The sequence below is a fragment of the Staurois parvus genome, unplaced genomic scaffold, assembly GCF_062004578.1.
Source record: "Staurois parvus isolate SC_StPar_1 unplaced genomic scaffold, SC_StPar_1.0 ptg000390l, whole genome shotgun sequence".
Taxonomy (NCBI): Eukaryota; Metazoa; Chordata; class Amphibia; order Anura; family Ranidae; genus Staurois; species Staurois parvus.
Genome location: NW_028318186.1, coordinates 11,894,819 through 11,908,191, shown reverse-complemented (window position 1 = coordinate 11,908,191; position 13,373 = coordinate 11,894,819). Strand labels below are relative to the sequence as shown.

Below are 13,373 nucleotides of genomic sequence, written 5' to 3'. Positions count from 1 at the left end.
CAATCTCCTGTAGCACGTTTGCAGTCTCTTGCAATCTCCTGTAGCACGTTTGCAGTCTCTTGCAATCTCCTGTAGCACGTTTGCAGTCTCTTACAATCTCCTGTAGCATGTTTGCAGTCTCTTACAATCTCCAGTAGCATATTTGCAGTCTCTATGCCTGTCACCTGTCACCCTCATCTGGGTGAGATGATTTTGTCACATGATATAGTAAGTAGGCCAAAAATCCCTTCAGCAAAGTATATTATATTTTATAATAAACAAACAGTGTGTACATGTTGCAAGTGATGTGTTATTACTGTACTTTAAGTACTGAAGATTTTTGGTTCCTTCTGGCCGACCTTACCATAAGCTTACTATCAGTTCCAGTTGTTTCCCTTTTCAGCCCCAAGTCAAAGATACTTGTTTTTCATACCTTGCACTGATGAGAGTCAAAAAGCCGGAAGGAGCAGTGTGCAGTTCTAAATAATACACAGGTGACTAGCATGACTTCAACCACTGTCCTCAATTAAGTATAACCCCCTCATTTTTATAAATTTGCACTGGAACAGATGACACATAACTATCTTCAGTTGTAAGTACCTCAGATCAGGGCTTAAAATTTCAAGTCCTGACCTACTAGCCAGGCCTTAAGAGTTACTCGCCACCAAAAAACACACACAGAGACATGTACATACACACACACAGAAACGTACACACACACACACACACACACACACAGAGACACATGTACACACACACATACAGACACATGTATACACACACAGGCACGTACAGACACGCATACACACAGATACATGTACACAGAAATACACACGTACAGACACATGTACATACATACACAGACACTTGTACGTACATACATACACACACTTGTACGTACATACACACACACACACACACACACACACACATGTATATGCACACACACAGACACATGTACACATACATGTACATACATGCAGACACGTATGGATACACACATGTACGTGCACACAGACACATGTACATGCAGACACACACACATGTACACATACACACACCCCCCCCCATAAAAAGTTGCAGTACTTCATTGTTCACTCACAGAGCCGGGTACTGCACTCTAGGGGGAGGCAGAGAGCACAGCACACACTCCTTCCTTTGCTTTCACTGCGCTCAGCTATTGAGCAGTCTGACGGCTCCCAGTGCCAATGACAGATCCGGCCTGAGCTCCAAGCCTGCTCAGCAAGATGGCCCTGGGGGACACACTCGTCCCCACCATCATTTCCACTCGCCATTGGTGAGCAGCGAGTGGAAATTTCAAGCCCTGCCTTAGATGACTTGTGATATATTTGTTTTTTTCTAGGCCCTCCGGATAGAGGTAGAGGACGATGTGTACAAACTGGTGGACTTTTTCTTGAAGTACAGACAACATGATGAGTTTCTGCAGGTAAAACTTACCTCTTTTATCCCAAGCACTGGAATTTATAGAAATTCAGTCACATATATATATCCTTTCCCTCCGATATTGTTTAAGCGTTGGCTACATGAAGACTCTGGGGGAAATTTACTAAAACTGGAGAGTGCAAAATCTGGTGCAGCTGTGCATTTAAACCAATCAGCTTCCAGGTTTTATTGTCAAAGCTCCATTGAACAAGCAGAAGTTAGAAGTTGATTGGCTACCATGCACAGTGCATCAGATTCTGAGTGCTCTAGTTCTAGTAAATCTCCCCCTCTATATTGTATGGATTTCCTTCAGGTGCATCAGTTTCCACCCAAAACATACCAAAAGATTAATTGACAGAAAATTGGTTCACGTGTATTATTATTATTATTATACAGTATTTATAAAGCGCCAATAGTTCGCTCAGCGCTGTACATTACAGAGGGGGACAGAACATGTGACAGAACAATACCAATACAATGCAAAACATGAGGGGATTGAGGGCCCTGCTCTTTGGAGCTTACAATCTAGGAGGGAGGGGATGGTGGCACAGGAGGAGATAGCTGTGGGGGATGGAGTGGTAGGAAGAGTGGAGGAGGTCGGCAAGTTAGCAGGGGGTGGGGTAGGCTTCCCTGAAGAGATGGGTTTTCAGGGTGCGCCTAAAGGAGAGGAGAGTAGGTGATAATCTGATGGGTTGGGGCAGGGAGTTCCAGAGGATGGGTGACACCTTGGAGAAGTCCTGGAGGCGGGCATGGGAGGAGGAGACCAGGGAACTAGAGAGAAGGAGGTCATGTGAGGAGCGGAGTGTGCGTGCTGGGCGGTACTTGGATATTAGGTCAGTGATGTAGTTCGGGGCAGTATGGTGGTAAGCTTTGTACGTCAGCGTTAGGATTTTGAATTTGATCCGTTGCGCAATCAGAAGCCAGTGGAGGGATTGGCAGAGGGGGGTGGCGGAGATGGAGCGGTTGCAAAGGTGAATGAGTCTGGCAGCCGTATTCAGGATGGACTGAAGCGGGGATAGCCAGCGGCGAGGCAGGCCAGTGAGGAGGGAGTTGCAGTAGTCGAGTCGTGATATGATGAGGGAGTGGATGAGCTGTTTAGTGGTTTCTGGAGTTAGGAACGTGTGGATTTTGGCGATGTTGCGGAGGTGGAGTCTGCATGAGTTTGTTAAAGATTGGACTTGGGGCTGGAAGAATAGGTTGGAGTCCAGAATGACACCAAGTACTCTGGCCTGCGGGGCGGGTTTGATGGTAGCGTTGTTGGATGTGATCGAGAAGTCAATGGGGGGTGGTGTCCGGGCTGGGGGGAAGACAAGAAACTCTGTTTTGGAGAGGTTCAGTTTAAGGAAGTGGAGCGACATCCAGTCTGATATGTCGCTCAGCAGGTGTGTGATTCGGGCGGAGACCGAGGGGGTGAGGTGGGGGGTTGAGAGATAGATTTGTGTGTCGTCGGCATAGAGGTGGTAGTTGAAGCCGTGAGAGTGTATGAATTGGCCAAGGGAGGATGTGTAGATGGAGAAGAGAAGGGGCCCGAGGACAGAGCCTTGAGGGACCCCAACAGAGAGGGGGAGTGAGAGGGAGGTGGTAGCATTATAGGTAATGCTGAAAGAGCATTGTGACAGGTAGGATGAGAGCCAGGAGAGAGCAGAATCTCTGAGGCCGAGGGAGTGTAGTATTTTGAGGAGGAGGGGGTGGTCGACTGTGTCGAAGGCCGCAGAGAGGTCAAGGAGTAGGAGCACTGAATAGTGGCCATTAGCTTTGGTGGTTAGCAGGTCGTTGGAGAGTTTGACTAAGGCAGTTTCGGTGCAGTGTAGGGGACGGAAGCCGGACTGTAGGGGATCGAGGAGGTTGTTGTCGTTGAGGTGAAAGCATAGGCGGGTGTAGACTAAGCGCTCGAGGAGTTTAGATGTAAATGGGAGCAGGGAGATGGGTCTGAGGTTGTTCGGGTCATTGGGGTCCAGGGAGGGCTTTTTAAGTATGGGGGTGATGTGTGCATGTTTCAGAGGGGAGGGGAAAGTGCCGGAGGAGAGGGAGAGATTGAAGATGTGGGTGAGGGAGCATAGGATGGAGGGGGAGGGAGGTCGTAGGAGTTGTGAGGGGATAGGATCGAGGGGGCAGGTGGTGAGGCGGGCATCAGAGAGGATCTTGGAGACTTCCTTGATGGTAGTAAGGTCAAAGGTGCGGAGTGTTGGGGGAGCTTCAGTATGAGGAATGTAGGGTGGGGTGGAAGAGGAGGTCAGAGCAGTGGTGGGGCCGTGGAAGAGGGGTGATGAGGGGGTACCTGAGTTAGGGGGAAGGGGGTTGGAGGGAGTTTGAGCAGCGACGAAGTCCCTGCGGGTTATGTCGAGGGGGAGGAGGGATGAGGGGGTAGCTGTGTGAGAGGGGACGGTTGAGAAGGCGTGTGAGTTGCGGCAATGTCCTTGCGAATTGTGTCAATCTTGTTTTTGAAGTAATTGGCAATCTCAAGGGCACGTGTATGATAGGGACTTTAGATTGTTCAATTGAAGGCCTTCTGGGGTAAAGGGAATGACATTATTTGTTCTATAAAAGCTATGATGTAAACTCTGACTACTAATGGAATACAATTAAATTGTGTGTGTACTTGGGACTGCGTATATGAACACATTCTTGTTGTTAGAATTGTCTTAGTTTCTATGCAAGCACTGTAGATAAGGTGAATCTTTGTTTTCTCTGATGCCTTCAGTTCCTGACTCCTCTTTTTTCAGGAAGAGGCTGGTGTGCAACATCCTCCTACTTCTACCCCCAGTGATCTCATGCATCCCAATGATGTCCTTCGAGCCCTGAAGGACTTCACCATGGAGTTCCACCATCCTAGGTTCGGTTGAATTATACGTTTGTCAAACCGTAGCGTTTCCCAGATTAAATCATTCCACAAATGATGTATTGGAAAAGGAAAGCAATAATGTTTTTACGTCCATTAACTGTTTTTTTTTGTTTTACTTTTTGTTTTTTATAAAACTTTTTTTTTTTTTTTTTTTAAAGTAAACATTTTGACAGGGTATATACATGGTGCGCCCGCTCTACAGTTAAATATGGGGAGAGCTGGGCCATAGCTCGGCAGGTTAGATAAAGGGGGGGACTAGTGAAGCATACCAGGCCACTTGTCTACAACATGGGAGGTACTTTGGGGTAGGGGGTGTCCCCCTCCAAAGCACCGTGTCCCCATGTCTTCCCCACAAACAACCCCTTTGATGTCACTGGATGACCCTGCCCCCTTGGGACATCATCGACCAGGGCATGTTGGGGTGGCTCAGCCCCTTGGCTTATTTAAGAGCTGTCAGATGGCAGGAGCCTTCATCGGGTACGGAGTTCTTCTTTTTTTTTTCCCTTTGGGTGGGTCAGTGGCGGCATTCATCATAATTGACATTGGATCTACTTTTGGGGGACAATTTTTTTTTTTGTCAAAAACTGTTGTGTTTTTATTCACTTTTTTTTTGGTGAATGAGTAGGGGTATTATGTACTCCTACTTATTCACATATGAAGGGCACACTGGAACCTGGGGGACCCCTTGTTGAAGGGGGCTTCCAGATTTCCAATAAGTTACCACCCCCCAGACCCCCACAACCAAAATCCAGGGTTGTGAGGAAGAGGCCTTTGTTCTCATGGGAACAAGGTGCTTTGGGGATGGGGGGAGCCCAAAGCACCCCCCCCCCAGGTAAGGGTGTGTGGCTTGGGTATGGTTCAGGAGGGGGGGAGGTGCAGATCACCCCCCCCCCCTTTCCTGACCTGCCGAGTTGCAAGAGCCAATGGCCTGTGTAAAGAGGAAGTGAGGGGAGAAGAGATGCAGCTGTGCACAGTGCTGATCTCTTCTCCCCTCTCTTCCCTGTCACACAGGGAACTTAAAAACGTTTTTTACTTTAATGCAAGCAATGCATTAAGGTATAAAATGAATTTAGTTTTTTTTTCCACTTTAACCACTTGCCCTCCAGAGGACTAACCCCCCTTCCTGACCAGGCCATTGTTTTGCATTACGGTGTTGCGTTACTTTAAGTGACAATTGTGCGGTCATGTAACGCTGCACCCAAATTAAATTTATGTCCTTTTTTTTTCCCCACAATTAGAGCTTTCTTTCAGTGGTATTTGATCGCCTGTGCGTTTTTAAATTTTTTTGCTATAAAAAAAAGACCGACAATTTTGAGAAAAAAAACAATATATTTGACTTTTTGCTAATAAACATGTCCAGTAAGAAAATTTTAAATATCAAATTTCGTCATAAATTTAGGCCAAAATGTGTTCTGCAAAATGTCTTTGCTAAAAAGAAATCTCAATACATGTAAATTAATTGGTTTATGTGACAGTTATAGTATTTACAAATGGCGGTATATTATATACTGGGATTTTTTTTTTATTTTTACTAGTAATGGCCGCGATCAGCGACTTTTCTGACACTGGGGGGGAACTAACTTGGTGTTACTGACATCCCCAGTGACAGCAATACAGTGATCAGTGCTAATAAAAAGCACTGACACTGTACTAATGGCATTGGGAACGAAGGGATTAACCTCCTTGGCGGTATGATTCTTTCCGATTTTTGGTGCTAAAAGCGGTACCATTATTTTGCATGGAAATATGTAGTTTTTTTATTGTAGGCTGTAATTTTTAGGAATAACTCACTGAAATCTGTTCGAACAAAAGTCTAGTAAACATCCCGGGTAGGATAAAATTTGAAACCTGAAATCATAAATTATAATTTAATAAATACTCATAAAAAATAATATAATAATACATTTAATTCAATAATATAATCAAACCAAAAACACTGAAATTTGAAATATAGCGCCAAGTTCACACATTGCTGAGCTCAGTCGCAAAATCGTTTTCAGTGTCTGATGACGTATTTCCCCACGAATCATTATCACTCAATTCTGCAAGTGGTTCTGATTTACTATCGCTGTTCTCTAGCTGATCTAAACCGCTTTTGACCTAAAGGGACACTTTTTGGATGCATGGACGTTTCTCAGTTTCCAGGCAGAAAGAACAGACAAAATGCAGGCAGGGCGCCGGACAAAGCACTCGGGACAAAATGTATGTGAAATTGGTTGAGACAGCAATGTTTTACTATGTAAAATGTAAAAAAAAAAAAAATGACATTTTTTAAAATTTTTAAATTTCCCGCCGCCGGCGGCGGCGCCCGTACGTCCCGACGTCACAGGGACAGGATACAGAAGCCGGATGCCGGCATCGGCCGGAGGAGATGGCCGGGGATGCTGCAGGGGACACATCGCGGGAGCGCAGGGTAAGGTAAGTGAAGAACAAATGCCGGAGCGGTGCCGCATGGTATTCCCGAGTATAGCTCGGGGTTACCGCTCTTGGTACTGAAATGTTACCCCGAGCTACACTCGGGAATACCGCTAAGGAGGTTAAAATGTGGGGCGATCAAAGGGTTAACTGTGTGCTGTGTGCCGTTTTACATTGTGTCCTGTGTTAGTGCTTCACTGTAAGCACACTGCAAAGCAGTGTTTAGGAGCTGACAGGGGAGAGAACTGTAATGTTTACAAACAGTTCTGCCCCCCCCCCCCCCCCCCCCCCCCCCGTCTGTGAGTAATCACTGGCCGGGACCTGGTGATTGACAGCTGAGGCCATGAATGGTGGGTAGGGCGTGTGCGCATCCCCTACCCGGAACTCCAAAATCACGTATATATACGTGATTTTGCACACCCATGCCATTCTGTAGCAGTACTTCTGCTATAGAGCAGACGGGAAATGGTTAACATCAAGCCACACAACAAAGTCACGCGAAGCGTAAAATGCATTAAAAAAATAAACGGGTGTGAATAAATGCAAAATGCACCCGAAAAATGCATAAGCCACAGTCTGCATAGATGTGAACTTAGCCTAACTGCATACTAACAATAATGTGAAGGTGATTGTTATAAGGACTTTAGAGTGTAAGATTCTCTGGTGCAGAGACTGATGTAACTGGCTTGGTGTTCTCTGTACAACACTGCGGCATATGTCAGAGCTATAGATATATATATATATATATAGATATGTATAATAATAGTGTGTGACTGTGGAGGGACATTAGAATGCATAAAACTGCACACAGAATTGTTTATATCAGCCTCTAGACCAGAAGAGTTTACAAACTGCAGCTATAGAAATGTATAAATGCATAATTGTAATTGTTTTGTCGCTACACATTTCCCGGTGTGTAACTTGCCATGCAGCTAACCCCTGATATTCTGCAATAAGCCAGACTGAATGTAATCTTGAAGCTTTATGAACAAAATAGGGTCAGTGAATATATTAGGAAAAACAGATAAGAAGTATATATAATCCTTATATAAAATATACAAACACAACGAAAAGATGAAATTGCAGATGGCAGTAGGTCCATGCTCACCAGCGATACTGCCTGTAGGGGATGTAAGTTCAGTCCACAACACGTGCTGCAGAAAATCATGGCTGGTTCCTTTCTCTCAGTTCTTAAAATGAAGTCTGAGCTCCTAGCATGCATCTGTTTCTTTTTCCCAGAATGAAGGATGATGGGAGCTTTCATTAACCAAATAGATTCGAGTTTGTGCGAAACAGTACATATATTCCGGGCTCCATCTAGTGGCAAAGTTTAACATTGCAGGCTGAATTTCTCTGTTGGAGGCAGAACAGTAATTGCAATGCTGTGTGTAAAGTAATATGGAGCTTTATAAATCTGTGAATTAACTAAAAGTATTAAATTAAAATTGCAGAGAAAAGCTCTCCCATATGAGACCTGACAGGTCAGAAGACAGAGACAGCAGTGAGGATGCTGCCTACTGGGAGGCGGTTGCACAGGTCATCTCTGAGCCCCGACTCAAAGTGTGGGATGCCCTGGAGACCGCCATGGAGAAATACCAGTAAGTATGGTGACTAGTAACTGATAAGCTGCAGTCCTGTCACTGAATTTGCATCAGTTGGTACTGCTAATGTTTCATGTTACCAGATTTATTTAAGAAGGCAAGCATTTATTTTCATTTTTTATCTTTCGTTGTACTGACTGGCAAAAAATTTAATTGTCAGTCCACCCACATTTATTATTTCAGTTTTTAGTAGATCTTAAATACTTTAGAGTAGAATCCATCAAACAACAGATTGCAAAAGATAGCAGGACAAACCCCAAAAAAGTATTCAAATATATTAATAGTAAAAAGGTCCGGTCCAAGCATGTAGGCCCTTTACAAAAATAATCTAGAGGGGGTGACTGGGGACAAAGAGAAGGCAAATTTTATTTAATCCCTTCTTCAGCTCTGTGTATACAAAGGAGCATGGGGGAGCTCTTGTCCATAATGGGCATGGTATTGACAGCTCCAGATGATCCACATTGGCTCACAATTGATATGATCCAAAAATATTTAGACAGTATAAAGGTGAATAAAGCACCTGGACCGGATGGCATACACCCACGGGTCCTTGAAGAATTGAGCTCTGTCATTTCAAAGCCATTGTTTCTAATTTTTAGGGACTCTTTAATGACTGGATTAGTACCACTGGATTGGCGTAAGGCCAATGTCGGGCCAATATTTAAAAAGGGGTCAAAATCTTTAGCAGGTAATTATAGACATGTTAGTTTATCTTCTATAGTTGGGAAGATACTGGAGAGTTTAATAAAAGACCACATAGATGAGTTCTTGCTGGAAAAAAATACTTTAAGCAACAGACAGCATGGATTCATGAAAGACAGAAGTTGTCAAACAAATCTGATTTCTTTTTATGAGGAGGTGAGCAAAACCTTGGACAGACGGGTGGCGATGGACCGGGTATACTTGGACAGAGGGGTGGCGGTGGACGTGGTATACTTGGACAGAGGGGTGGCGGTGGACGTGGTATACTTGGACAGAGGGGTGGCGGTGGATGTGGTATACTTGGACAGAGGGGTGGCGGTGGATGTGGTATACTTGGACAGAGGGGTGGCGGTGAACGTGGTATACTTGGACAGAGGGGTGGCGGTGGACGTGGTATACTTGGACAGAGGGGTGGTGGTGGACGTGGTTTACTTGGATTTTCCAAAAGCGTTGACACAGTTCCCCACACACTGCTAATGTGTAAGGTAAAGTCTACAGGCTTGGAAAAATCTGTATGTAAATGGATAGAAAACTGGCTAAAAGATCGTATTCAGAGAGTAGTGGTTAATGATTCATACTCTGAATGGTCTAGGGGTGTCAGTGGTGTACCCCAAGGTTCAGTGTTGGGACCCTTACTTTTTAATATATTTATAAACAATATAGGGTCTGGGATTAAAAAATCCCATTTCAGTCTTTGCAGATGACACCAAGCTGTGCAGTGGAATAACGTCTTTACAGGATGTCTCCAATTTACAAGCCAACCTCAATGCTCTGTGTAATTGTGCATCTATGTGGCAAACGAGGTCTAATGTTGATAAATGTAAGGTTCTGCACTTGAGGGCAGCACAGTGGCTAAATGGTTAGCACTTCCGCCAGGCAGCACTAGGGTCGTTGGTTTGAATCCCAGCCAAGGCACCACCTGCCTGGAGTTTGCATGTTCTCCCTGTGCCTGCGTGGGTTTCCTCCGGGTACTCCGGTTTCCTCCCACACTCCAAAGACATGCTGGTAGGTTAATTGGCTCCTGTCTAAATTGGCCCTAGTATGTGTATGTATGAATGTGAGTTAGGGACCTTAGATTGTACTCCCCTTTGAGGGTTAGGGACTGATGTGAATGTACAATATATATATGTGTAAAGCGCTGCGTAAATAGACGGCGCTATATAAGTACCTGAAATAATAAATAATAATAATAAAGAATATGCATGCATTATACATACTAGGGGGATACAACTGGGGGAATCAATGATGGAGAAGGATCTGGGGGTTCTGGTAGATCACAGGCTTAATAATGGCATGCAATGCCAAGCTGCGGTGTCTAAAGCGAGCAAAATCCTCTCTTGTATTAAAAGAGGTATAGACTCCAGAGAGAGAGAGATATCATATTACCCCGGTACAAATCATTAGTAAAACCTCATCTGGAATATGCAGTTCAGTTTTGGGCACCAATTCACAAAAAGAACATTGGGGAACTGGAGAAAGTACAGAGAAGGGCAACCAAACTGATAAGAGGCATGGAGGAGCTCAGCTATGAGGAAAGATTAGAGGAACTGAATTTATTCTCTCTTGAGAAGAGGAGATTAAGGGGGGATATGATCTCCATGTATAAATACATCAGTGGTTCATATAGTGAACTCGGTGTAGAGTTATTCACCCTGAGGTCATCACAGAGGACAAGGGGGCACTCTTTACATCTGGAGGAAAAGAAATGTAATCTACAAATACGGAAAGGTTTCTTCACAGTAAGAGCTGTGGCTGTGGAATAGACTCCCCAAATTGATTCTGGCCAGCTCAGTGGATTTAATTTAAAAAAGTCCTGGATTCTTTTTTGGATACGTAGAATATACCTGGATACTAACATTTATAGGTAAAGTTGATCCAGGGAATATCCGATTGCTTCTCAGGGGATCAGGAAGGAATTTTTTTCCCGGCAGGAGCAAATTGTATCATGCTTTGCTGTTTTTTTTTTGCCTTCCTCTGGATCAACTGGGTGTAGGATTATAACTTTTTTTTTTTTTTTTTTTTAATGGTTGAAGTGGATGGACTTTTGTATTTTTTCAGACAGACTATGTAACTATCTTTAGTTTGACTTTTTAATAGTTTGTTTGGGTCAGGCTGGCTCAACAACAAACTATTTCATTACATAGCCATGTGGCTGCTGTGTGCACTGTAATGTACTGTAGTAGCATTTGCTACATGCAGTAAGCAATGCTGTGGTCCAGCAGCAGTAAAGGGGATTTCCTGTCTGCTGCTGAAATTATTAGTGTTCATCTGATTGCTTCTCAGCCATTCAGAGCAATCCTTGTTTTTTTATCTATGAGTACAAGGCATCATTAGCCTGCCTCTTCACCCTGGCCAATTAGAAGAAGCCTTGTATTCATTAAAGCGGAATTTCACTCTCTCAATCAACATGGACTATTTTTAATCCTTATGCTGCTAGCATTGGTAAATGGATAGGAAAGTATATCATATTTACTTGTTTTAAAATGTTTTCTACATGTTTAGTTACTGCTTTTCATGCCTAGGCAAATAATGTTCTACATCATAGGAGTCTTCAGAAGGGGAGGGAGGGGTCCCAGCTCAGCCAGTGCCTGAGCTAAGGGCAGATGGATTCCAGGAAGTAAATTCTACATGAATCATCTGCGCTTACTCAAGATGGCCACTGCCAGAAATGCCAGGGGGTGTTTTTCAAAATGACTTCTCAGCAAAATAAAGTGTGAAGACATGTATGGATGGCTAGCATTTTGAATAGGATGAACAGCATTTTTGGTTTGTGGTGCTCAGATGCAGTGCAGTTTTACCACTAAAGGTATTTTACTGCAATTCTGTGGATAACATGTTCGTTAACCTTCTGTTTGGGTTAATTAATCTTCTGTTTGGGTCTTTTCACAACACACATACAGCTGAATGAATGAGAGCAGAATCACATCCGTCCTCCACCCTGTCTCTAACCAGTACAAAACCTTACTCGTTCTCAGAGTGAAAAGTGAGAAAGCCCTGCATCCAATGTCAAATTGTATTATTAAAGTGAGGATATATACAGGGGTTGAATAAAATTATGGAAACACCAGGTAAAAGAACAAATCGTTAAACCACGATTTGACAACACTAGCTGTTTGAATCAGAGCTTTATTATCTTGGTAAATGGCGCTGTCTTCGGAAAACAATGTCTGCATCATGGGGTGCACATGGTCAGCCAAAACTGAACATAGTCACTGACAGGGACCCTACCTTGAAAAGGTGATGACAGGGCTTTCAGAATACCAAGATATGGCTGGCCAAACCATGATTGCACCACCGCCATGCTTTACCTTTGGCACAAGCCAGTCCTGATTGTAAGTTTGGGACGGTGTTTGTCCAGTGGTTGGAAACAGTGTGAAGCTCGATTCATCAGACCATATTACAGTCTTCCATTGATCGATAGTTCACCATTTATGGGTGTTGCACCACTTTCTCTTCTGAGTATTAATATCAGTCACTAATTGGTTTGGCAATTGCAGCTCACCCATGAATGTTTTGCTCATGGAGTTCCCTCCGCAGTTTTTGTAGACAAGGGCTTTGGAAGACTGAGATTGAGCTCTGCAGTCACTTTTACAGAAGTTGTTTTCTTATTGCGGGTCACAATCCTGCTAAATGTCTTTTTGTCTCTTCAGTCAGTTGACCATAATAGCCAGGCTTATGCTTATCAGATGATGTTTTCTCAGAAACTGTACATGCCGTCATAACCTTTGTTATCGTACCTCTCGACACGGCAAATAAATTGGAAACTTCAGTCACAGAGGCACCAGATAAGCGTGCATCAACAATTTGCCTTTTTGAAACTCAGCAAGCTCTGACATAACTCCGTGACTCGTTTTCAATGCAAAACATGTAACTACTTTCACACCTGCAAATTATTTAGTGTTCCCATATTTCTGTCTCTAAAAATATATTATATATAATTTTTTTTTTTTTTAACAGCAGTTTAATAAATCCGTTATAAACTTGTAAACATTATAGAGGGTAGATTTACTAAAACTGGAGCACTCAGAATCTGGTGCAGCTGTGCATGGCATCTAATCAGCTTCTAACTTCCGCTTGTATAATTAAGCTTTGACAATAAAACCCGGAAGCTGATTGGTTTCTATGCCGAGCTGCACCAGATTTTGCACCATGCACTTTTTTAAATAACCCCCATGTGTTCAGCATGTCATGCTCTTATATTTGAACGATAGGAACACTCCAAATGTGATACTTTAAGGCTAGGTTCACACTCATGCGATGCGGTACGTCGCATGCGATTCACACAGGAACAGCATTGCATTCCTGTGCAAATCACATGCGAATTGTGTGTTGTGCAATTTGAGCCATACATTATGTAAGGCTCAAATCGCACTCATCCGCACCGAAAAGGT

The 13,373-nt window shown here is 43.7% G+C and overlaps 1 protein-coding gene across 3 annotated transcripts in view; it reads left to right on the top strand.

Moving 5' to 3' along the window:
• DRC1 (dynein regulatory complex subunit 1) overlaps nt 1–13,373 on the top strand; it is an 81,101-nt gene that overhangs the window by 57,250 nt on the left and 10,478 nt on the right. For 2 of the 3 annotated variants that reach the window (XM_089686095.1, XM_089686096.1), the window contains exons 14-16: nt 1,343–1,426; nt 4,146–4,255; nt 8,131–8,277. In XM_089686095.1, coding sequence (XP_089542221.1) covers nt 1,343–1,426; nt 4,146–4,255; nt 8,131–8,277 — 341 coding nt within the window. The remainder of the gene's footprint in view (nt 1–1,342; nt 1,427–4,145; nt 4,256–8,130; nt 8,278–13,373) is intronic. The other variant, XM_089686097.1, reaches the window with a different exon arrangement.